Source organism: Lacerta agilis, chromosome 10, assembly GCF_009819535.1.
Source record: "Lacerta agilis isolate rLacAgi1 chromosome 10, rLacAgi1.pri, whole genome shotgun sequence".
Classification (NCBI taxonomy): Eukaryota; Metazoa; Chordata; class Lepidosauria; order Squamata; family Lacertidae; genus Lacerta; species Lacerta agilis.
The window spans coordinates 1679578-1705519 of NC_046321.1; the positions used below are offsets into that span (position 1 = coordinate 1679578).

A 25942-nucleotide genomic window follows, 5' to 3' on the forward strand; every position below is an offset into this window, starting at 1 on the left:
TAGTGGTGCCGGTGTGCGGGCCCCGCACTGGAGTGGCCTCGCTCCGTGGCTTGTTCACAGTCTGCCGAGCAGGTTTGCGAGCAGGCTGCGGGGTGAGGCTGCCTCGCTCCACGGCTTGCTTGGGGCCCACCGGCGGGGCAGGGCAGGGCCGGCCCAAGTATCACCCCCCCCCTCCCTGGAACACGGGGCGGCCCGCCCCCCCTTTGCAACACCGCTGGCCTTGCCCCCTTCTCTGGTTGTGTTTACAACCCTCAGAGATGGTGTGAATTTCCAGGTGCCAAATTGGGTGGTTTTTTCTGGGCTTGGGCAAGAGAGGACTTTTGAAAAAGGTCTGCAGCAGTAGCCTTCTGCAAGGATGTGTGAGTGGGCAAAACTTCAGGATGCAAGTGGTCTTTTGTCAAAGCTGATCTGGAGGTGGGGTTGGGGACGGACGGACACAGGCCTGCCAAATTATTACAAATTTTTGTTAAGGTGCTGAGGACCATTGCCAGACTTCTCAACCTCCTGGATTTCTGGGGAAGCTTCATGAAGAGTAACTGTTCCACCGAATGCATTATGGAAGCAGTTAGTCCGATCAGCGCACATCCCTTTGTATTATTCATTTGGATTCTATATTCAGAGCGTCCCCCCCATCCTGTCCTGGGTTTTCGGTAGAAATAGATCTTTCGCTTTGTGATGTAGCAATCAAGCGCATTCTCTATCTGCTCCCACTCCTGAACATCAGGGATGGGATCGTGCATTTCCATCCCATTTTGGGGTCAGGTAGGGAGAGGCACGGTTTGTGGCTTGGTGTGGGGAGAGGGGGCTGGCTGGCAGCACTCGCAAAACATGCTAAGCAAGGTCTGCTGTGCACAACCACCTCCTGCAATGAAAGGGCTTGAAACCGTCGGGGGTTGAAGGCAGCTGCTCATGTTTTCAGAGTAAGGAAGAGTAGGGTGTTCATTTCCTGAAACTGGTTTGAGACATGGAGAAAGAGAAGCTGCAAAAGACAAAACAGTTATTACAATTAAATAAGCTACCTATATACTCAAGTATAAGCCGACCTGAATATAAGCCGAGGCACCTAATTTTACCACAAAAAACCTGGGAAAACTTATTGACTCGAGTATAAGCCTAGGGTGGGAAATGCTTTTTGGGGGGTAGGCCGGTTCACCACACCACAAACCTCCTGGTGGGCTGGAGTGCGTGTGTGCGCACGTGCATGCACACACGGCAGAGGGGGCTTCTCTCTCTCCCCCTCCAGCCCCTCCTGTCCCCCTGCCTACCTAGGGTGCCCTTCTAAAGTCTCAGCTCATCTTTAAGCTTCTAATTTAGCCATGCCAGTTTCTTTAAATGCCTCTCGTCTAAGAGAGAGAGCCAGTGTGGTGTAGTGGTTAAGAGTGGCAGTCACGTAATCTGGGGAACCGGGTTCGTGTCTGCACTCCTCCACATGCAGCTGCTGGGTGACCTTGGGCTAGTCACACTTCTCTGAAGTCTCTCAGCCCCACTCACCTCACAGAGTGTTTGCTGTGGGGGAGGAAGGGAAAGGAGAATGTGAGCCGCTTTGAGACTCCTTCGGGTAGTGAAAAGCGGGATATCAAATCCAAACTCTTCTTCTTCTTCTTCTTCTTCTTCTTCTTCTTCTTCTTCTTCTTCTTCTTCTTCTTCTTCTTCTTCTTCTCACTTTTCTTTCTTGTTGGAATTGTCTGCATTTTGTTGTTGTTGTTGTTCAGTCGTTCAGTCGTGTCCGACTCTTCGTGACCCCATGGACCAGAGCACGCCAGGCACGCCTATCCTTCACCGTCTGCATTTAGAATTTCAATATTTCTCATTTTAGAAACTCCCATCCAACTTGGACTCCCTTCTCTTTTAATATTTCTGACCCTGGGATCTCACCCAGTAGCTCCTTCAGCTTTTTGAAACTGGCCTTCTTGAAGTCCAGACTGTGTTTCCAACTGCACTCAGCTTTCCCTTTGCTCTGTATCCTGAAACCCAGGAGAACATGATCACTTCTTCCCAAGTTTCCAAGCACTTCCACTTCATCTATCAGTTCCTATTGGTGAGGACCAATCGATGATCCCCTTGTTGTTTCTTCCAACTTCTGGGAAATGAAATTGTCAGCAAGGCAACGGAGGAATTTGTCGGACCTTACAGTCTTGGCAAAGTTTGAGTCCCAACTGATATCGAGGAAGGTGAAGTCCCCCATGACTGCTATTTCTCTCCTTTTTGAATGTTTGGTAATCTGCTCTGGGAAGACATCATCCAAGTCTTCAGCCTGGCTTGGCGGTCTATAGCAGACACCCACAGTAAGGTCACTGTTGTTCCTCTCTCCTACAATTTTTACTCCTATAGTCTCAATCTGCCTTCCATGCTCCAGGTCATATACAGTAATGCTACTCCTCTCCTCTTCTTGTTTGTTCTATTTCCTCTGAGTAGGTTATATTTCTCAGATCCTACATTCCAGTCATGTGTCTCATCCTACCAGGTTTTAGTAATGCTTCCTAGGTCATATTTGCCATCTTGTATGAGCTCAAATTCGTTGTGTTGTTTCCTATGCTCTGTGTGTTAGTATAGAGACAACTGATACCATTTATCTCTTAATATTTCCTCACAACATGTTGGGAGCCAGGTCCACCTGCACAGTTAATCTCTGTGCATTTCAGACTCTGGGAACCCTCTTTCTGCCTGCCCTGAAAAGCATCGCTTGCCGTTTTGTGTGCAAAGGAAAGGGCAGTTCATTTCATTCTCTCCCAATAGCTCGTTTTTTCAGCCTTAAATTCATTTCTCCACATTTCAACATCCTTTCTATAAGATAAATGAATATATTTAATAATCCCTCATGAAAATTCATCAGCATTTAAATGAGAATTTCTCTTAATATGCACGTTTGTTTGCCATTTTGGCTGATCCTGTTTTGTTTAGCCTACCCAGATATTTAAAATGCTGGTTCATGTTTTAATTTGTTTTTAGTTCATTGTTGAGTTTAATTTTTTTTTTTTTTGGACTTTTCAAGTAATTGTTGTTAATTCTGTTTGAACAGCTATGTTATTTGTCTTACCTTTCTCGTCTGCAGCATGGAAGTTTTTTTTATAACAAGGTTTATAGATTTTATGAAATAAGTAAATAAACTAACAATGTAGCTGTTTAAAACTGTTTTTATCGATAATTTTATGGTCCGTCAGAGACTGGGTAGATGCTGACAAGTGTGCACTGGCGGAAGGGGGGCTGGAGTCTGACTCGGGAGAGAGGAGCCATGTTCAAATATATCAAAGGATGTCATATAGAGGAGGGAGAAAGGTTGTTTTCTGCTGCTCCAGAGAAGCGGACACGGAGCAATGGATTCAAACTACAAGAAAGAAGATTCCACCTAAACGTTAGGAATACCCCCTCCCCACTCCCTCACTATATTTAAGGGTCTGGTGACTTCTGTTTCAGTGTATCTGAAGAAGTGTGCATGCACACGAAAGCTCATACCAAGAACAAACTAATTTGGTCTCTAAGGTGCTGCTGGAAGGAATTTTTTATTTTAATTTGTTTTGACTATGGCAGACCAACACGGCTACCTACCTGTAACTGGAACTTCCTGACAGTGAGAGCTGTTCAACAATGGAATTTTGTTGCCAAGGAGTGTGGTGGAGTCTCCTTCTTTGGAGGTCTTTAAGCGGAGGCTTGACAGCCATCTGTCAGGAATGCTTTGATGGTGTTTCCTGCTTGGTAGGGGGTTGGACTGGATGGCCCTGGTGGTCTCTTCCAACTCTAGGATTCTATGATTTGTGGTGGACTGTACCAGCCAGGTGGCAAGAGTTGGAGGCAAGGGAAACTTCACAGCTGGAGGGTGGAGCACACAAGATGGGTCGGAAGAAGAGGAGGAAGAGGCAGGTCAGGTCACTTTCTCCCAGAACCAGGAGGGGATTGAAAAGGGAGGAGCAGAGGCAGTTTCCATGCAGGTGTAGTCTCTGGCTGCATGCTTGCAGCCCATTGGCAGAAGGTTCTTAAGCAGGCGGAGGGGGAGTGGACTTCCTTCTGCTGCAACTGCTTCATAGAGCACAGACCTGGGACTAGCTCCCTAGACACTAAAAGGATGTGTGTGGCATCTGGAGCCTTGGAAACTACTGTTAAGTCTCTGCTTTGTCCATAAAGAGTTAACAATCTGCCGTGTGCATTCCTTAGGCTGAAGGGCACCCTTGACATTGTTTTATTCTTTCTGTAAACCACGTGGAGGTCCCCCCCCCTTTTCAATAAAGTGACATATAAATTTAATGAAGCGAATAAATAATATGCACATTTTTGCAAGGCGGGTTCCCTTAATGTAATGCATTTTTAGTTGGGAGGTGTTTGTTTGTTTGTTTTTTAACTCGCATGTGTATTTTAATGCACAAACTTCCTCCCCCCCCCCCGAATGCAATTTATTCCTGCGCACTTTTGCTGGAGAACTGCATTGCAAAATGCAGGCAAGTGTGGCTTTTGAAGGATAGCTGTGCTTCACTTTGCATATTGGTTCAAGAAGAGTGAACACGCTGGCTTCTCATTAAAATGCAAACAAAATCCAACGCCTCTCCCTCCCCCTGCCCACATTTTGTACCAATTGCCTACATTTGCTCAGCGGCATCTCTCTTTTTCTCTCTCTCTCTCTTCCCCTTGACAGAAGTGTATGCGGCTGAACCCTGATGTCCCCGTCTGGGTCTCCAAGCAGCGCATCCTCTGCACCTTGAACCACAGCCTGAAGGACGTCCTGAACTATGGCCTCTTCCAGCCAGCCTTCAACGGCAGGGCTGGGAAGTTCCTGGACGAAGAGCGGCTGTTGAGGGAGTACCCCCTGAACCCGGACACCCCGGTCCCTTACCTGGAGGTACCGACCTGCAGGCCTGCCTCCTCATAGCTACCACCCCCAGCCCCACTGGGCCCTGCCTTGGGGGCATGGGGGCCATGTTGAGCTTGGGTGAAATGGAAACGACAGGGTGGCGGGTGGCATTCCTTCTCCAGTGAGCAAGCTTCTGAGTGGCATGCGGATTGCCAGCCTCTGTTAGAAGACCTGGCTCCTGGTGGTCTTACTTGGGAGAGGGTGGGAGCTTTCTTCAGGATCAGGGCCTAAGAGGACAAGTGCATGGGCGTAAAGTCAAAAATGCAAGCGGAAGGTTCAAGACGAGGAAGGGACGGCACTCAGTGGCCGACCATCCACTTGGCATGCATTGTTTTTTAAGGACTGTTTCTTCCCTATGTTTTTAGCTGTTCCTGTTTTTATCTGTGGGACGCGGGTGGCGCTGTGGGTTAAACCGCAGAGCCTAGGGCTTGCTGATCAGAAGGTTGGCAGTTCGAATCCCCGCAACGGGGTGAGCTCCCGTTGCTCGGTCCCAGCTCTTGCCCACCTAGCAGTTCAAAAGCACGTCAAAGTGCAAAGCCATCCTGGCTAGGAGCCATCAGTAGCCCTCTCCTCTAGTGGGTTCATTTGTGCAGCGAGATACCAGTTTCAGAAACCTCACAAGAGCGTGTGCAAGCATGGCTTCTGGGATTGCAGGTTCCCCCACCCCCATAAGAGCCAGTGTGGTGTAGTGGTTAAGAGCGGTGGACTCGTAATCAGGGGAACCGGGTTCGCGTCTCCGCTCCTCCACATGCAGCTGCTGGGTGACCTTGGGCTAGTCACACTTCTCTGAAGTCTCTCAGCCCCACTCACCTCACAGAGGGTTTGTTGTGGGGGAGGAAGGGAAAGGAGAATGTGAGCCGCTTTGAGACTCCTTCGGGTACTGATAAAGCGGGGTATCAAATCCAAACTCCTCTCCCTCCTCCTCCTCTTCTTCTTGTAAGTGACTAGACCTGCCTGTATGGTTAAGATGGCCCTCTGTCCAGGACCAAGATGGCAGTGGGTGGCAGCAGAAGGGAGTGCCAGGCAGTTTGGGAGGTCTGAAGACAAGCTGGTTGCAAAGTAGAAAGACTCGCAGGATGAGCAGAAAGCCAAGGCCTGTGTTAAGAATTTGCAGGTGCCTGGCAATGGCTGAGTCCAAGAGTCAAAGGAAGGTTTGGGGTTGTGGCACGACTTTTTAGTGGAAGGTTCTGGCCACTGGGGCACTTTTCTAGCCCATACATTGCAATAAATAGAAATAAATCTAGCAGAGATTCCTGCACTGCAGGGGGTTGGTCTAGATGACCCTTGGGTCCCTTCCAACTCTAAGATTCTATGATTCTAGAAAATCGATGGTTGACCCTCTTGCTGTACTGAAGGTCAGGCTGGCTGCTCTCAGTAACCACTTACTTGGACCTCAACGATCTATTAAAATCCCATTTAGAAATACTGCCTTAGCATTTAATTCTTGCAGCAGAGGCCCTGTGGGTCACCTTTGCCCATCTTGGCTGGGGCTCCCTGGCCTGTGATCTTTTGCCTCCAAAAGTGGCTGTATTACATGGTCGAAATGTGGATGAGTTGGGATGCATCTGGTCCACTGGTACCCGACAAATGTTGCCATCCCAATCAGATTTGGGGGGGTTGCAGCCGTTTCCCACCAATTTAACGCAGGCACCCCGTTTTGTTCCCCCATATCTTCCCCGCTCCCCAAACCCCTTTCCAAAAGCAGGTGCTGCAGGAACTTCTCTGCAAGCCTCAGGTGTTGGGGGGGGGGGCTAATGCTAGGCATGTCTTTTAGCAAAAGAGATCAACGATTTCACACCGGAGTCCCTCAAGAGCTCCTCGGTGAACGGCAAGCGGGCCCAGCGCCCTGCTCCTTCTCTGATTTGTCCGTCAGTTCTAAAATGCCAACCTTTCTCACCTCTTCTTCACATAGCTCTTCAGGTGCGCTGCTTCGAAAACAATGAATCACCACCGAGCTAAATTTAGGAAAGGGAGGGTGGGAGGAGAAGAGCTGGATGGGTTTTTGTGCTTGGAAAATGGGAAGGACGGACTGATGCCGACCTGCTGGGGCCCCAAAGACTTTCACTGGACTCTTCCTGGATGGGGGCTAATTTTTATCTATCTCCCATACCAACTGGAATTTCTTTCTTTCTTTCTCTCTCTCTCTCTCTCTCTCTCTCTCTTTCTCAAAAAGCTCAGTTCACAGGAAGTTAAATCCTGCACAGTATTCCATGCTGAACTGATTTCTAAGCGCAGGTCTGAGATACTTTCCATTTGCCCAACCCCTTTTCAGGGGAACACCCGTTGTTTACTGCTGAATCGGAACGAAGGTCAGTTGGGTTTTCTGTGGATTAAACACTTCCTCTGGTCCCGCTGCTTCCCCCCGGGGAAAACCGCTGTTTTGCGCTCCATCAGAGCAAGTGGCAATCATGTTTTCTGCAGGTTGCTGTTTGTTCCCATTCTGCGCCAAAGAGCAGCTTTTCCCTGGGAAAGGAGAGGGGTAAGGGGGAGGCTGCTTGCAGCTGACCTGCTCAGAGCCGTGGTTTCTAGGCCTGAGACAAGCGGATATATGGGGCATCCCTCAGCGGTCAACAGTGGGTTTTCCCAGGAAAAGCAGTGGAAAAAAGGAAAACCTCTCAGACCCATGCCTAGAAATCACAGACCAAATGGAAGTGTGGATGAGCCCCATGTGGGATTTGGACCAGTTCCCTGTGAACATGGTTTTGACCTACCCAGGTTGTTTGCCCAACAGACCTAACCAATTTCCGCCTTCCTCTGTGCCCGCCCATGTGAATGGACTTGCCCGTTCTCCCAACTCTCAGTATGGGCCATGTTTGCTCTGGTGGCAGAGAGGGTAGCACCAAATTAACCACTCTAGAATTCCTCTACCCTGGCAATTCATCAGAGCCCAAGAACATTCTTTACTGACTTCTTCTCTGAGCCTTTTTACAGCCAAGATTGAGCAGGCATGGAGTGATTTGGTCCTCCCCATGTATTACTTTAAAAATAAATAAATTGGGGGCGGTTCCCAGGTCCGATTTTAAAGCTCTGTGTGCAAGTGCCCCTTTCCCTGTGAAAACTTCTTTAAAGCTGAATCGGAGCAAACAGCCATTTGGGTTTTCTGCGGATCGATGCTTGCTCTGATTCAGCTTTAAAGAGCAGTTTTAAATCTCCAGATCTTTTTTAAAAGGGGGGGTGCTCAGAGAGAGCTTTAAAGTGTGGCCCATGCGTGGAAACAGCAAAGGTAGGTGTGGGTAAGCTCTGAGCTTTGGAGCTGCTGTTACATCCCCCCAGATTGAGGGGGGGGGACTTGTAATGCCTCCAAAGGGAAGGAGCTGAACCAAGATGGTGAGCTGCCAAATACCATCTCCTGGGAATTGCAGGTGGGGAGAGGGTGGCTGGGCTCAGGTCCTACTTGTGGACTTTCCATTCAGGCACCTGGTTGGTCACTGGAAGAACAAGATGCTAGACTAAAGCCCGCCCACCCCTTGGTCCTGATCCTGCAGCTGGGCTTTCTTGGCATTCTTAAATGCCTCTGAAGTCTGTGGTCTGCCTTTGGGCACAGGTTCCGTTTTGGCGATCTGTGGGTGACGCTCCTTTCTCTCCTCTGCTCTTGTTCTCCAGTTCCGGTACAAGAGGCGAGTTTACATCCAGAGCCTGCTGGACGACAAGCAGTTTGCCAAGTTGCACACGAAGGTAAGAGGAGACCGCCATCATCAAGGTTGAGCAGGGGAGGCCCTTGCCCAGGACCCAGCCCCCGTGGTGGGTGCAGTTAGGTCGTTTTAGACGCTGATGTCGTTGTGTTGGAGGTGTGAGAGTGGGATCTGTGGGTGTTGATGTGTATTAAGATGTGGGAAGCCAGGAACGTTGCATTGGGCCCCCTCCCCTCTCGTTCTGTTGAGTGGGACCCCTGGCGTCTACCCCCAGATGACACCATTGCTCAAACCCACCGTACCGAAGAGAATAGCTGGCCTTGTGCCGTTCGCTCTGCGTCTTCCACGATGGGTAGAGATGGCAAAATGTCTCAAAATTCATAAAATGATGGAGAAAGCGGATAGAGAAAAGTCTTTCGATGAATGACACATTTAAAAGTCCTTATTCATGCAGCACGTACCGTATTTTTCGCTCCATAAGACACACTTTTTCCCTCCTAAAAAGTAAGGGGAAATATCTGTGCCTCTTATGGAGCGAATGGTGGCCCCAGGAGCTGAATTACCCAGGGGCCAAAAGAGGATCATGCTTTTTATTTTACAAAGAGAAAAGGGGGTGTTGAAAGGACCCCGCTCAGCAGCTGATCAGCAAGAGATCGGGAGAGAGATAAGAGTCCCGGCTCCCTTTCAGCCCCGCCCTCCTTTGTTGAATGTGCTGCAGAGGGAGGTTGCTTGTTTCCCCAGCGACATGTGACTGGCTGATTAGATTATCTGTCTGGAAACTGTAGAAAAGGCTCCCTTTCCTTTAGAAGCTGCAGAAATGTGAGTTGAACCCCATAAAAACAGAGCTTTTCCTCTTTGCTTTTCCCCCTTTGCAAAAGGAGCTTTGCTTTTCCCCCTTTGCAAAAAAGCTGCAAAACTTTTAGCTGATCCTCAAAAAAACAGGGCTTTTAGAGGAGGAAAACCAGAAAAAAATTTTTTCCTGGGTTTCCTCCTCTAAAAATGAGGTGCACCCTATGGTCCGGTGTGCCTTATAGAGTGAAAAATACGGTACTTAAACTGTGGAACTCCCTCCCACAGGAGGCAGCGATGGAGAACAACATGGATGGCTTTATAAGAGAATTGGGCAAATTCATGGAGGAAGAGGAGAGGGTTATTGATGGCTACCGGCCATGATAGCTCTGCCCTGTCTCCACAGTCAGAGGCAGTGATGCTTCTGAATCCCAGTTGCTGGAAACCTCAGGAGGGGAGAGATGAGTTCGAATCCTGCTTTCGGGTTCCCCACTGGGGCATCTCTTTAAACTATGGCTCTTACTCCCACAGGAGGCAATGGTAACCATCAACCTGGGTGGCTATAAAAGGGAATTAGACACATTCGTAGAGTTAGAGGCTATCAGTTGCTACTAGCCAGCATGGTTTTATGCTTTTGAGTACCAGTTGCTGGAAACCATGGGAAGGGAGAGGGCTCATGTGCTCGGATCCTGCTTTCAGGCAGGGCCGTCTTAACCATTGAGCCTACTGGTGCAAGGTGCCAGGGCGGAATGGCCTGGAGGGCGCCTCCGCCCTCCAGCCCCACCGGCAGCGCCCTCCGGCTGCCCGGCGGAGTGTGAGTTGGCCGGCCACGGCACGCCCTCTGGCTGCCTGGCAGAGCACAGGAGCAGGAGCTGGCCGACCGCGCCGCACCCTCCGGCTGCCCGGCGGAGCGTGGGAGCGCGAGTTTGCCGGCCGCGCCAGGGCGCCTGATATACTTAAGACGGCCCTGCTTTCAGGCTTCCCATAATGGGCATCTAGGTTGGCCTCTGTGAGAAGATGCTGGACCAGCTGAGCCACTGGTCTGATCCAGCAGCAGGCTGTTCTTACATCCTTATATCTACACTGGCTGGCAGCCGCTCTCCAGGGTTTCAGACCAGGGCAGGTCGGAGACATTCCCAGTGCTGTCAAGTATCCCGTTTTCCCCAGGATTCTCCCTTATTTCAAGCAGTTTCCCGCTGCTCTCCCTTATTTTTTATTTCCCTTAAATTTCCCGTTTTTAATGGAAGCAGCTCCTCCCCTGCTGGCCAGGGACTGGGTGGGAAGACCTCGCCTACTTGGAGAGAAAAGCCTCAGCCCTCAAAGCAAGTGGGAGCCGTTTCCCGTGCTTACAGGGGGGTGTATTCCTCCCCCTGCATCAGCCCCTATCCGTTGCCGCCGAGCCCCTCAGCCGGCCAATAGGGTTAGCTGGCGGGCGGAGCCTGGCTGCCTTTGAGCAGCTGCTGCTTCCTGTCCTGTTTTGATGGGATCAGACAAGAAGACGATGGGGCTCCATCGCACGGAGCACATGGCTGCCCTCCTCTTTGCTCCGCTCCGAGCCTGAGCCCGCTTGGAGTTTACATTGCTGCTCCGCCCACTTTTGCTTCTGGCTCCGCCCACCACTGACATGTGACTGTCCCCGGGATAGGTGAGACTGCTGATCCCTTATTTTCAAATCCGAAACTTGACAGCTATGGACATTCCTTGCCCGACCTGGAGACTCCAGGAATGAAATGTGGATTTGTTTTCATGCAAAGCTGTCAATGTGCCACTGAGCTGCAGCCCTTCCATTGGAGAGTGCCGGCTGGATGCCTCCTTGGTCTTTTGAGACATCGCTCGCCTACCCCCTCCGCCTATGAGAGGGCACCAACACTTGCCCCCCCCCCCCCGTGAAGTATGCGTCAGCTGCTGAAGCAGCTCTTGTTGTGTCAGACGCAAAATGATGCCCATTCCCCCTCTCCCCGCCCCGCCTGCATCCCTCCCTTTTGCTCACAGCAGGGCTGCTCAATTTGGCCTGTGGCTCCAGGGGTGCCGGCCTGGTTTCTGGTGCTCTTGTGCAGGGAGATGGAGGAGGAGGAGGAGAGCCCCTCTGAGGTTTCAGTCCATCTAGGAAACAGCAGCTGTTGGGCGGAGGGGGAAACACTGCAGATGCAAAGCTGGGAGAGGGAGAGAAAGGATGATCTCTTCCCACTGCCCACCCCGCCCTGTTTGTCCAGATGGATCCCTCCAACCCAGCCAGAGGCATCCAGCAAGCAAGATCATAGACTAGTGCAGTTGGAATGTACACCCAGGGATCATCTAGCCCAACCCCCTGCGATGCAGGAATCCCTGCAGCAGAGGTCCTCCCTTCAGGCCTCCCTCTGCCTGCTGCAGAGCCTATGCAAAAGCCAACAGACAAACACAGTAATGAAAGCCCAATATAAAATACACAAAGCCGTGAAAGACGCTACAATATGAACTACGAGAATCTTATGAAAACATTTAAACTATAAATTATTTATATCGACAAATAGACTGAAATCACATAAAATGTGTATGCAAGTATCTTCTCGAAGGCATGGTCTATGGCTTATTATCCAAATGATCAGCTCTGAAGGTGCAGAGTTCGATGTGCAATATTTATATACTGTAAAGTGATAGTGCAAAGCCAGTGTGGTGTAGTGGTTAAGAGCGGTAGACTCGTAATCTGGGGAACCGGGTTCGCGTCTCCGCTCCTCTACATGCAGCGGCTGGGTGACCTTGGGCTAGTCACCCTTCTCTGAAGTCTCTCAGTCCCACTCACCCCACAGAGTGTTTGTTGTGGGGGCAGAAGGGAAAGGAGAATGTGAGCTGCTTTGAGACTCCTTCGGGTAGTGAAAAGCGGGATATCAAATCCAAACTCTTCTTCTTCTTCTTCTTCTCCTCTCAGGCGTCCTCGTCTGTCCTCTGACGGACAGGTGGCTAGCTTGTTGTCCCCCGTTTAATTTGTAGTTTAAATAGAATCATAGAATCCTAGAGTTGGAAGAGACCCCAAGGGCCATCCAGTCCAACCCCCTGCCAAGCAGGAAACACAATCAAAGCATTCCTGACAGATGGCTGTCAAGCCTCCGCTTAAAGACCTCCAAAGAAGGAGACTCCACCACACTCCTTGGCAGCAAATGCCACTGTCCAACAGCTCTTACTGTCAAGAAGTTCTTCCTAATGTTTAGGTGGAATCTTCTTTCTTGTAGTTTGAATCCATTGCTCCGTGTCCGCTTCTCTGGAGCAGCAGAAAACAACCTTTCACCCTCCTCTATATGACATCCTTTTATATATTTGAACATGGCTATCATATCACCCCTTAACCTTCTCTTCTCCAGGCTAAACATACCTAGCTCCCTAAGCCGTTCCTCATAAATAATATTTCATAATATTCTCATAGTTCATATTGCTGCAGAGCATGGCAGGCAGCTTGTTGTCCTTGTGGCCGAGGCCACAAAACTCTTGGGTTGGTCCCTTGTCCGTTCCAAGGGTTGAGGACCTGCTGGACAAAATCCTGATCTTATTTCATTAGAAAGAGCCTTGCAGAATCAGGCCAAAGGGGCCCACTTGGCCTGGCCATCTGCCTCTGGCAATGGTGAGCCCTCACCTTGAGGAAACTCCAGGAAGCACCAGGGTGATACTCATCCCAAGGGAAGACTGGCTTGTTTTCTTCCTGCCTCCGAAGCGGCTCACGTCTGGCGCTCTGAGCTCCTTGGAGAAAAAGGCAGGAGATGAAGCCCTGCAGGTGTACGAATGCCAGCCTTCGGCAATTTGAAGAGTTGTCCAGCGGAGCCTCTTGCCACCCTTCCTCGTCGGCCTTTTCGTGTGTGCATGAGCAATATCGCAGAGCAGCTTTTATTTTATTTTGCAAGAAGCTGGCTTTGCTCCCCACCCCCTCGCCTCCCCCTGCAATTCCCTCTGATTGGGTTAAGATAGCAGTTTTCATTTGTGCCCTTTTGGCAACGAAACCAGCCTTCGGAAAATGATTGCAAAGTGGCACCTGGTAAGCAGCGGCAAATATTGACTTGGTCTGTGGACGGCTTCTGTGCAGTTCGGAATACTTTGAGGCTCCGTTCCGTTCAATGAGCGTTATCTTGGTGCGGATACAAATCTTCCGCAGAGTTAATTACCTCTAGGCCAGTGTGAGCCATTTTGAACTTCTCATCATGAGTCAGACGAGATCGCTTGATACCCTCTATAATTAAGGAAATGCTGTTAGTAAAATCATCACAGGATTGTGGGGTTGTTGTTTTTTTGAAGACTTACAATCCCTGGAGGTGCTTTTAGGAGCACTCTTTGATTTCCAATGCTGCAGTTCTGCGCAAGGAAACCCAGCTCTTTCGTGATGGCTAAAGGTGCAGAAATCTCTGAAGAATGTCTCACGGGATGAGGGGCTCCATGCGCAGTGCTGTCAAGTATCCCGTTTACCCCGGGATTCTCCCTTATTTTAAGCAGTTTCCCGCTGCTCTCCCTTATTTTTTCATTTCCCTTAAATTTCCCGTTTTTAATGGAAGCAGCTTCTCCCCTGCTGGCCAGGGACTGGGTGGGAAGACCTCGCCTACTTGGAGAGAAAAGCCTCGGCCCTCAAAGCAAGTGGGAGCCGTTTCCCGTGCTTACAGGGGGGTGTATTCCTCCCCCTGCATCAGCCCCTATCCGTTGCCGCTGAGCCCCTCAGCCGGCCAGTAGGGTTAGCTGGTGGGCGGAGCCTGGCTGCCTTTGAGCAGCTGCTGCTTCCTGTCCTGTTTTGATGGGATCAGACAAGAAGACGATGGGGCTCCATTGCGCGGAGCACATGACTGCCCTCCTCTTTGCTGGCTGCCCTCCTCTTTGCTCCGCTCCGAGCCCGAGCCCGCTTGGAGTTTACATTGCTGCTCCGCCCACTTTTGCTTCTGGCTCCGCCCACCACTGACATGTGACTGTCCCCAGGATAGGTGAGACTGCTGATCCCTTATTTTCAAATCCGAAACTTGACAGCTATGTCCATGCGGCAGCGGTGTGAGCCAGTTTCTGGATTGTGACATCGTCCGTGGATATGCTGAATGGGGTAGACCTTGCGGCTGCTTTCAGGAGGGGTTTTCAATTGGGTTTTGGAACCGTTTCTCCCCATGGTTCTGCTTGGTGGTGGGCAATGATGTCTAGCAAAGGCCTGATCTTTCCATGAGTTTCTGTTCCCTTCCGTAAGGAAAACCTGACAGCGAGAATCCAGGCAATGCTGTCCCCTAGAGACTGGCCTGTGACTGAGGACATAGGTCTATCTTAGGGCTCATCTGCACTTAAGTTTTGCCCCACAGTTCCTAGATCCAGGCCCACACTTTCCCGGTCCATGTCTGAGCTCTTTTTAACATTTCCCCTGCCGCTTTCCCCACTCTCGAATGCTGAATCAAAAAACTACATATGGTTTATTATTTATTATCATTCATAGAAATTTAAATTGTCCCAGGAAGTGTTGATCCAATTCTACAGAGGCATCATTGAAACTGTTCTCTGTAATTCTATAACAGCTTGGTACGGTACAGCCTCCAAGAGAGACAAGAAAAAGCTCCAACAAGCTGTAAGAATTGCAGAAAGGGTAATTGGTGTTAGCTTGCCTTCAATAGAGACAATTTATGCTACCCGAGTTAGGAAGAGAGCAGAGAGAATTGTAGCAGATCCTTTACATCCCGGTCATCATCTGCTTGATTTACTTCCATCTGGACATCGCTACAGGACTTCATATACAAAATCGGCCAGGCACAAGAATAGTTTTTTCCCTTGTGCCATTAAATTGTTAAATTCGTAGTTGTATAGCTTAAGGGAGGTAAAATATGGGTGGGGTTTCTTTGCTTCTTTGTATTGTGAGAGGAACAGTGTCTGTATGTTTAAATTGCAATGTAGCCGAAACAAATTCCAAGTATGTTGGAAAATGTACTTGGCGAATAATAAATTATTCCTATTCCTATTCCTAGAATTTCATAGAATTCATAGAATCCTAGAGTTGGAAGAGACCCCAAGGGCCATCCAGTCCAACCCCCTGCCAAGCAGGAAGCACCATCAAAGCATTCCTGACAGATGGCTGTCAAGCCTCCGCTTAGAGACCTCCAAAGAAGGAGACTCCACCACACTCCTTGGCAGCAAATTCCACTGCCGAACAGCTCTCACTGTCAGGAAGTTCTTCCTAATGTTTAGGTGGAATCTTCTTTCTTGTAGTTTGACTCCATTGCCCCGTGTCCGCTTCTCTGGAGCAGCAGAAAACAACCTTTCTCCCTCCTCTATAGGACATCCTTTGATATATTTGAACATGGCTATCATATCACCCCTTAACCTTCTCTTCTCCAGGCTAAATCGTTATTTATTAAATTTGTATTTATTGGTCCTGCTAGCTTGGAATGATGGGAACTGTAGTCCAAAAACAGCTGGAGACCCAAGTTTGGGAAGCCCTGCTATGCTGTACTATTTACTCACTTTTAGGGCCCTATTATATGGCTTGCTTAGTTAATCTTCTGGTACTGGGATTAAGTAAGATCTCATGATATACCATTTCATTACAGTCGTACCTTGAACCTCAAACGCGTTGGCTCCTGAACAAATCGGCTCCCGAACAATGGAAACCCAGAAGTGACTGTTCCCGTTTTCGGACGATTTTCGGAAGCTGAATGTCCGGCGCGGCTTCCTATTGGCCGCAGGGTGGTCCCGCAGCCAATCAGAAGCTGCGCCTTGGTTCTCAAATGGTTCTGGGCCCTGGAACACATTCTGTTTGAGAACCAAGGTACGACTGTATATTTTTCCAGAACTTCGTGTGCAGATCTCAGGGCAGACCGCAGCATAAAAAGACAATACGAAAGACACAAATTTCTGGTGGCGTGTAACAGTGTATTTCACCAGTTGGTTAAAGCGTGGAAGGTTGATGTCTGACGTACGGCTGTGCCAGGGCAGTGTTTGCAGCTCAAGTGCTGGACTAGGACCACAGAGCCCCAGGTTCAAATCCTGCCTGCGACCCAGAGTTACCTTGGGCTAGCCGCTCTCTTAACCCAGCCTACTTCGCAGGGTCGTTGTGACGAGGTGACTCTGCGGGCCACCTTGAGCTCCTCGGAGGAGAGGCAGGGACAAATGAAGCAAACCGGCAAAGAAGCGCTTTTCTGCTGCTGGGATGGTATCGATTCTGCTGTGGCTGCCTCTTTCATGACACTGTTTTATTGATCTGAATGTCTTGTCGTTGGCTGCTTTGGAGGAAAAGCAGGACAGCATTTAAAAAAACCAAAAACCAAACAAACCAAAAAACAAATGACTAAATGAAAGGGAGGACGTTGCCTCCAAACACCCCAGCCCCAGCCCATCCTTTGCTGGGCTATCTGTCCTCTGGAACCTCACATGGTATTGAGTTTCAGCCTTTGGAGCCCGATGGCAGGTGGTTGACAGTTGCCCCCTTCATTCTGCAGCCGCCTAGGTCAGGCAGCACCAGAGGGGCCGTTCGGGACAGCTGGCCTGAGAGACCAGGGAGAGGCAGGGGTGTGGCAGGGTGAAGGGCGAGGGGGGAGGCAGGGAAGGAGGAAGGACACTCATGCCTCCTGCAGCAGCAGCAGAAGCAGCAGCGAGGAGCTTGCAGAAAGGGTCATTTGCAAAGCTGGCCACGGTGCATCCCCTCGGCACAGCCGCCGCTGTTTTGCTTGGACGGTGGGAAGGTTGTGGAATGTGCGAGTGTGTGTGTGCGTGCCTGACAGTGAGCATTTGTGTGTGTGTGTGTGTGTCCCCGTCCGGGTGTGTGAGCTCTACGCCCTGTCCTCAAGCCAGTGTGGAGATGAGCGAGGGACTGTGGGGAGGACGATGGGCGCCTCTCTGGGAAGGAAACCGACCCCGCGGGGAGACCAGGAGCAAAAGCCGAGGCGTGGCAGGTCCAGAGCCAAAAGCAAGGTACCCCACCCTCATGTAGCCACACGCTCTGGGTTTGACCTTCCTCACTGCCACTCTGCCGGTGGGGAAGGGGATGGGGACTCCCTGCCGGCTGCCTGGGCTGGCCTCCACTTAGGACACGTGGCCTTGCAGTGGGCATGCATTGGCCATTTGGCTGGATTTCTGCCCCTGGCACATGGGCTGATAACTAGGGCAGCGTTCTCTCGCCCCTGGGCTGGAAGGGTGCTAGCAGGATTGAAATGAAGCTGGCTTCTGCGCAGAGGCGGCCTTCTGTCTCGGAGGCTGGTTCTCGGGCACAGTTAAGAGTGGCAAAGCCACAGGACGCGCATGAATTTGACCCTCAGGGCACCAGTTTGCCAGCAAATTGTTCTCTGCAACCGCTCTGAAATGTCCTCAGGCTCTGGGGGTTGGACGAGGCGACCTCGGGGTTTCTAGTTCTGTGGTTCCGTGCTGCAAGTCCCGATCGCTCCTGCTTTGAGCAAAGTCTGTGCGTGGGGGGGGGGGCAAGCAGACTTTTAGCCTCATTCTCCGGCATCTCTTAGGCTGGCCTTGCGGCCTCTTGCTATTTCATGGGTGTTTCATTGATTCAACACTGTCTGCTTCACACTGGGGGTTGCAGGTCTCAGTGGAGGGGGGGAGCAGGGGGAGGGGGCAGGATACGAACCTGCGTCTTATCCTGGAGTCTCAGCCCATAGGGATGCCACCTCGGAACCTGTAAGGATCCTCAGTGCGCTGGCGCAGGAGTCAATCTGGGATGGTGGTCTGCCAGGGGCTCCGTCCCCAATCCTGAGGCCAGACTGGGTTTCTCCATCCAGGACAGAGGATCCCCCCCCCCTTCCTTTGGGTCCTCCCTGCTGGGATGGCAGCTAAAGACCTCTCCCTCCCTCCCTCCCTCCCTCCCTCCCTCTCTCTGGGTTTTTCTTTCTTTTTCACTGTGCGTCAGGGAATTGATTATCTGACAGCTCGTGGTGGCAAACAGATGAGATGCACCTACTTGCTTGCTGTTTAACCTCAGCTTCCTCCGTGACAGCAGGCAGGCTGGATTGGGGAGGGGGCTTGTCCTTGGACACCTGTGGGTAGGGACTGCACTGGTGGTGGTGGTGGGGGGGCTTCAGCCCACCTGCGGCTTCCCTTCCGCACACACAGATCCTGTCCCTGTCCTGAACTTTCCTGCCTTGCCGGCTGGTGATAATTCTTGAAGGGCAGTTGGAGTCATTTCCCTGTAAGAAGAACATCTCATTTCCTCCCTTCCGTTGCAGTTTGGGGGAGAGAAGAGAAGCCTCTGCTACATGCACTCTTTCTTTCTTTCTTTCTTTCTTTCTTTCTTTCTTTCTTTCCTTCTTTCCTTCTTTCCTTCCTCTGTTTCTCTCCCTCCCTCTTTCCTTTTTTTAAAATGAGATGGATTCCCCGCCCTGCCCTTTTCTGGAGGCTGTTGATTTCCTTTACAATTCCTTCCTAATGGAGGATAATGGGCTGCTTCGCCAAGAGCCACCAGCTGGGCAGCTGTGAGCCAAACACCCCCGCAACATCTCTCTCCCCCCCCCCAATTCCAGCCCCTCCTTTCCTCTACCAGCACATTCTTGACTATTAACTTCATATCCCGATTTTGGCAGCCGCCCATCCAAGCACACTTAACAGAGTTGTCTGCTGACGCCAAGCAGTTTCGTGCAAACGAGATGTGATCTGGGCCAGCCTGCCACAGTTACCTGGAGCCCAGAAAAGGCCTGAGAGGTGCCCTGAGGATCTAAGCACCCCTGGGTGGGGGCCCAGGGACACAAGAGTCAGCCAGGCCAACTGCTTACTCCGGGTTAAAGCACCGAATGATTTCTAGCTGTGTCAAAATGGATCCGTCTGAATTTCGAGTCCCCAAATAGAGTTCCCGTGCAGGGGAGAAGGAGGGGGGGGACACTGAAAAGCCTGTTCACTTTCTGCCCCACCCTAAGCCCCACCATGTACTCAACGCTCTTATTTCCTCCTCTGCTGAGGCGTTGATGCCACCTTTCCACAAATTGCTATATTCATTCTTGGATGAAGGAATCGAGGGGATGCTCAGCAAATTTGCAGATGACACCGAACTGGGAGACAGAAACAGAATTCACGATGGCCGTAACAGATTGGAGAACTGGGCGTAAGCTAACAAAATGGATTTCAATAGGGACAAATGTCAGGTTCTGCGCTTAAGGCAGGAAGAACCAGATGCACAAATACAGGATGGGGGACACCTGGCTTGCCAGTAGTACATGTGAAAAGGATCTAGGGGTCTTAAAAGGTAAAGGTAAAGGGATCCCTGAACATCAGGTCCAGTCGTGTCCGACTCTGGGGTTGCAGCACTCATCTCGCTTTACAGGCTGAGGGAGCTGGCGTTTGTCTGCAGACAGTTTTTCCAGGACATGTGGCCAGCATGACTAAGCCGCTTCTGGCGAACCAGAGCAGCGCACGGAAACGCCCTTTACCTTCCCGCCGGAGCGGTACCTATTTATCTACTTGCACTTTGACGTGCTTTCGAACTGCTAGGTGGGCAGGAGCTGGGACCGAGCAATGGGAGCTCACCCCATCAAGGGGATTCAAACCGCCGACCTTCTGATCAGCAAGCCCTAAAGTCTACAAACTTATCATGAGTCCACACTGTGATGCAGCAGCAAAGAAGGCGGATGCTATTCCAGGCTGCTTCAACAGAAGTCTAGTGTCCAGATGAAGGGAAGTCCAGATTAAGTGGTACCAATTCTGTGCACCACAATTTGAGAAGGATGTTGGCAAGCTGGAAGGTGTGCAAAGGAGGGCAACCAAGATGATGTGCGGCTGAGGTGGAGACCCTGGTTTCCAAGCAAGCTCTTCCGCAGCTGTGGGAACCAAAGGCACGACAAGGCTCCTCTCACCTTTGCCTCTCACCGGTCGAGCTGCAGCAGAGCATAGGCCATTTCCCTGGCGTGCAACTGATCCGCTCATAACTCTTTCCTCGAAGCCCGGAGATAAATCCCAGGTTGTGATGGGAGCGATCGGTAATTCTGGCATGGCGCCTTCAGCGTTCACGAACTATTAGGCCTCCATGCTTGTCAAAGAGCAATAAGGAGCAGCCTTCATGGATGAGTTTTCCAATTCCCCTCCTCGTTGGAGGCTCTGCTCCTGTTCCTGCTGCACTGGGGACCTGCCACTCACCAGCTTCTTGTCTCTACTGCTTCATATTTCACCGGAGCTTTTTGCTGGGAGCATTCCTCGGCATGCCTAGTACCAAACTACTAACCCTTCGTATTGCTTCTTCCTGACTGCAATTGTGGTTGCCAGCAAAGAAGGACAGCCAATATTAGTAAAGAGAAGGGTTTTTTAAGCAGATGTTGGGTGGTCATCTGTCATGGATGCTTTAGCTGAGATTCCTGCAGTACAGGGGGTTGGACTGGATGACCCTTGGGGGTCCCTTCCAACTCTATGATTCTGATTCTACCTCTGACTATCAGATGCTGAGGGCAAACAACTTGGTTGCCCTTGTGCCCTCCTCAGTCTCTCTCTCTCTCTCTCTCTCTCTCTCTTTCTCTCTGTCTGGAGGAATCTGGCCAGATGCTTCTGGGCAAGGTGGCCCTTTTTGACCTAGCAAGCCTTTTTTAATGAAGTCAATTAATTCAAGTGCAAGGATTAAACCAGAATCCAGGACGGACCGAATCAAATGTCCATGTTCCAAGGCACTAAATCGCCAACAGTACAGCGAGTGGAATTGCAGGGAGACTACTAAGGTGCAGGGGACGCGGGTGGCGCTGTGGGTTAAACCACAGAGCCTAGGGCTTGCCAATCAGAAGGTTGTCGGTTCGAATCCCCATGGCGGGGTGAGTTCCCAATGCTCAGTCCCTGCTCCTGCCAACTTAGCAGTTTGAAAGCACGTCAAAAGTGCAAGTAGATAAATAGATACCGCTCCGGCGGGAAGGTAAACGGCGTTTCCATGCGCTGCTCTGGTTCGCCAGAAGCGGCTTAGTCATGCTGGACACATGACCCGGAAGCTGTACGCCGGCTCCCTTGGCCAGTAAAGCGAGATGAGCGCCGCAACCCCAGAGTCATCCACAACTGGACCTATTGTATATTGTGCCTGAAGTCCCTTGCCCAAAAATAGTAGCCCTGGTGTTTCTCACTGCCATCCAGTTAACTCAGGCATTTGATCCCTAAACCATGGGCATCAGGCAGACCCCATCCGTGTGGCAACAGGTTCTCATCCCTTGGCTTTATTTAGACCAAGTTGGGAGGAGAAGCTGGAGGTTGTCTAAGTTAGTCATGCAGGACAGAATCCCGTTGGTTACACTTCCATGAACCCCCACGGAAACCTGCATGTTTGTTTGCTGAGTTTATAAATTCATAAGTCTCTCTCTCTCTCTGGTTAAAGGAAAATACATGAAGCATTGCACATGAAATATGCAAAACGATGAACAATAGAGGCTAGCAATCATGGCGTAAAAAGCACACGGCGTCTATAACCCACTTCCCAGCGGCATCCCTAAAAACACGGCTTGGAGAACGGAAGCCGAGGAAACCTCCTTGCATGTAGAAGCACCCTCATTTGCTGCTGAAACTAACAGAAAGCCAGAGGAGCCTCTTTAGGGAGGGTGTTCCAAAGCAGGGGGGCCACTATGGATGAGGCCCTGCTCTGCACCCCAAACAGATCTTGTCTCAGTCAAGGAGGGAGTGCAGAGCTGGTCCTCTCCTGACAACTCAGGTGTTTGGGGAGGTATCTAGAGTAGAAGGCGTTGCCTAAGGTTTCCAAAACCATCCCTGCATCTTCTCTGTACCAAACCGTGGAAACTTCTCTTGGGAAGGTTCCCCTCCCCCCAAGTCTGCTATTTGTTGTTGTTGTTCAGTCCTTCAGTCGTGTCCGACTCTTCGTGACCCCATGGACCAGAGCACGCCAGGCATGCCTATCCTTCACTGCCTCTCGCAGTTTGGCCAAACTCATGCCAATCGCTTTGAGAACACTGTCCAACCATCTCATCCTCTGTCGTCCCCTTCTCCTTGTGCCCTCCATCTTTCCCAACACCAGGGTCTTTTCCAGGAAGTGTTCTCTTCTCATGAGGTGGCCAAAGTACTGGAGCCTCAACTTCAGGATCTGCCCTTCCAGTGAGCACTCAGGGCTGATTTCTTTGAGAATGGATAGGTTTGATCTTCTTGCAGTCCACGGGACTCTCCAGAGTCTCCTCCAACACCATAATTCAAAAGCATCAATTCTTCGGCGATCAGCCTTCTTGATGGTCCAGCTCTCACTTCCGTACATTACTACTGGGAAAACCATAGCTTTAACTATACGGACCTTTGTCGGCAAGGTGATGTCTTTGCTTTTTAAGATGCTGTCTAGGTTTGTCATTGCTTTTCTCCCAAGTCTGCTATTTAAATATTTAAATACAGAAATATATACAGTACAAGAAAGGAGATTCCGACTAAGCAGCAGAAAGGACTTTCTGACGGTAAGAGCTGTTCGACAGAGCTGTGGAACAGTCTCCCTCGGTGGGTGGTGGACTCTCCTTCCTCGGAGGTTTTTAAGCAGAGTTTGGATGGCCGTCTGCCAGGGATGCTTGAGCTGAGATTCCTGCCTTGCCCTGGGTTGGACTAGATGACCTTTGGGGGGTCCCTTCCAACTCTGAGATTCTATGATATGAAATGATGTGTGAGCACGATCAGCATTATTCTGGTGTGAACAGAACTGGACCGTGGTGGAGGAGGAGAGCAGTTGGAGGAATTGGGAGTGGCTACAGAATGCCGCGGGTGGCGCTGTGGGTTAAACCACTGAGCCCAGGGCTTTCCGATCAGAAGGTTGGCGGTTCGAATCCCCGCAACAGGGCTCGGTCCCAGCTCCTGCCAACCTAGAAGTTCAAAAGCACGAAGTGGAAGTAGATAAATAGGTATCGCTCTGGCGGGAAGGTGAACGGCGTTTCCGTGCGCTGCTCTGGTTCGCCAGAAGTGTCCGCTTTTCTGCTGCTCCAGAGAAGCGGACACGGGGCAATGGATTCAAACTACAAGAAAGAAGATTCCACCTAAACATTAGGAAGAACTTCCTGACAGTAAGAGCTGTTCAACAGTGGAATTTGCTGCCACGGAGTGTGGTGGAGTCTCCTTCTTTGGAGGTCTTGAAGCGGAGGCTTGACAGCCATCTGTCAGGAATGCTTTGATGGTGTTTCCTGCCATGCAGGGGGTTGGACTGGATGGCCTTTGGGGTCTCTTCCAACTCTAGGATTCTAAGTGGCTTGGTCATGCTGGCCACATGACCCGGAAGCTGTATGCCTTCTCCCTCAGCCAGTAACGCGAGATGAGCGCACAACCCCAGAGTCGGCTGTGACTGGACCTGATGGTCAGGCGTGTATTTACCTTTACCTTTTACAGAATGTCTACCTCTCTATCAGAATCAGTGAAGGTAGGGAAGGTCCTGTGTGAGTGTTTGGAGGTAGTTGGAGGATTTATGGCAGCTAACAGATCGAGGATGAATCCTGACAAGACAGAAGTACTGTCCCTGGGGGCAGAGGGCGGGCAGGTGTGGAGGACTCCCTGACCCTGAATAGGGTAATTGCCCCTGAAGGACCAGGTGTGCATCCTGGGAGTCATTTTGGACTCACAGCTGGCCATGGAGGCACAAGTCATTTCTGTGTCCAGGGCAGCTGTCTGCCAGCTCCATCTGGTATGCAGGCTGAGACCCTCCCTGCCCGCAGACTGTCTCGCCAGAGTGGTGCATGCTCTAGTTATCTCTCGCTTGGACTACTGCAATGCACTCTACGTGGGGCTACCTTTGAAGGTGACCCGGAAACTACAACTAATCCAGAATGCGGCAGCTAGACTGGTGACTTGGAGGGGCCGCCAAGACCACATAACACCAGTCCTGAAAGGCCTACATTGGCTCCCAGTACGTTTCCAAGCACAATTCAAAGTGTTGGTGCTGACCTTTAAAGCCCTAAACGGCCTCAGTCCTGTATTCCTGAAGGAGCGTCTCCACCCCCATCGAAACAAAATAGAAAATTCTTTCCAGCAGCACCTTAGAGACCAACTGAGTTTGTTCTTGGTATGAGCTTTTGTGTGCATGCACACTTCTTCAGATACACTGAAACAGAAGTCACCAGACCCTTATATATAGTGAGGGAGTGGGGAGGGGTATTGCATTGGATTCTTATCTCATTATACAGTGGTGCCCCGCTAGACGAATGCCCCGCTAGACGAATGCCTCGCCAGACCCTTATATATAGTGAGGGAGTGGGGAGGGGTATTACTCCACCCCCATCGTTCAGCCCGGACACTGTGGTCCAGCTCCGAGGACCTTCTGGCAGTTCACTCGCTGCGAGAAGCCAAGTTACAGGGAACCAGGCAGAGGGCCTTCTCGGTGGTGGCGCCCGCCCTGTGGAACGCCCTTTCATCAGATGTCAATGAAATAAACAACTATCTGACTTTTAGAAGATACCTGAAGGCAGCCCTGTTTAGGGAAGTTTTTAATGTTTGATGTTTCATCGTGTTTTTAATATTCTGTTGGGAGCCGCCCAAAGTCCCTGGGGAACCCCAACCAAATGGGCGGGGAATAAATAAATTATTGTTATTATTATCAACCCTTCATAGAATCCTTCGCTGATGCCAAGAGATATCAGTGGCTCAGCCGGCTGCCATTTTACAAGGACCCTCAGGGGACAGGCCAGGGCTCCCCTGACACTTCCAAGTGGCTGCCTTTAGAACATCTTTTCCCTGCAAATGGAAGCAGAGTTCAGTGTGCCCCACATTTACTATACCAGGCAGTGTGTGTGTGTGTGTAGCAGCATGCTATGCTACGCCTGCGACCACAGGCAAAGTATCATCCTACAGGCGACAGTGCTGACACAGCCGAGAGGGTAATTGGGTCCGTTGGCTTCCTTCTCGCCCCGGCTCCCTCGTTTGTTCCCTGCAAGACTGCAGAAATCTCTCGGAGACTTCATTGAGCAGCTTGCTGTCAGCTTCAGTGGAATGGAATGTACGGTTCGATTCCAGCTCATCTGGAGCTGCCATATGGAGTAACACAGAAAAAAGGATTCCGCACGACTGCCTTGTTTATTTCGCTGCTGCTTTCCAGATTTTCGCTTTGGTCCAAGATCCTCCTTTGCTCCTGACACAGTTTCAATAGCATTCGACCCGCGGGACGCTGACAAGGTCACGAGAGGCAAAGCTCTAACGTTACACATAAACAGGATCTCGGTTGGGGTAACATCTGGAGGGGGTTTTTCCAGGGGGGTCCTCTGTTGGCCAGGGACCCAGCTCCTCTCTGCTGCTCCTTTTGTAGGTTTGTGGGACATAATTTCCGAATTGTGTAACCGAAGCATCCGAGGAAAGCCAAGACTGGCCTTTGAAAGCCTTGCCAAGTTTCCCGCCCCCATGGAGGAAAGATCTCCCAGCTGGGGCTCGAGTATGATGCCATCAGGGCGAAAGGGAAAGGGTGTGTTTTCGTAAGGGGCGCCTGCAGAAAACAGCGCACAGATCAGGTTTATTTCTGTGCCGCAAAAGCTGGTGCATGATGCAGCCTTTGAAACAACACTCGAAACGCCGGCGCTTGGGGGGAAATCTCTCCAGCAGATCAGCGCTCCTTAGAGCCGAGTCAAATTGGTGTCAGCGTGAGCTTCTGAACATTTTTCTTAAATGAAAGCTGTTTACGGGCTTTGCAATTAAGCAGTCATATCTCTATCCTGGTCTTCCTCCTGCCATCTGAGAGGTCATCCTCATTACGAGGCCTCATCTTTCTCATGATCAGAGCGAAATGCCTTGAAAATGGGCAAAGTTGCAATAAATAAATAAATGGGCTGCCTTCCTTGGGGAATGAGCCACTTGT

At 50.7% G+C, this 25942-nt stretch overlaps 1 protein-coding gene across 1 annotated transcript in view; it reads left to right on the forward strand.

Annotated features, from left to right (window-relative positions):
• The window catches only part of SHANK3 (SH3 and multiple ankyrin repeat domains 3), a 350793-nt gene that overhangs the window by 68437 nt on the left and 256414 nt on the right, over positions 1–25942 (forward strand). The window contains exons 2-3 of the mRNA XM_033162485.1: positions 4625–4828; positions 8444–8515. Coding sequence (XP_033018376.1) covers positions 4625–4828; positions 8444–8515 — 276 coding nt within the window. The remainder of the gene's footprint in view (positions 1–4624; positions 4829–8443; positions 8516–25942) is intronic.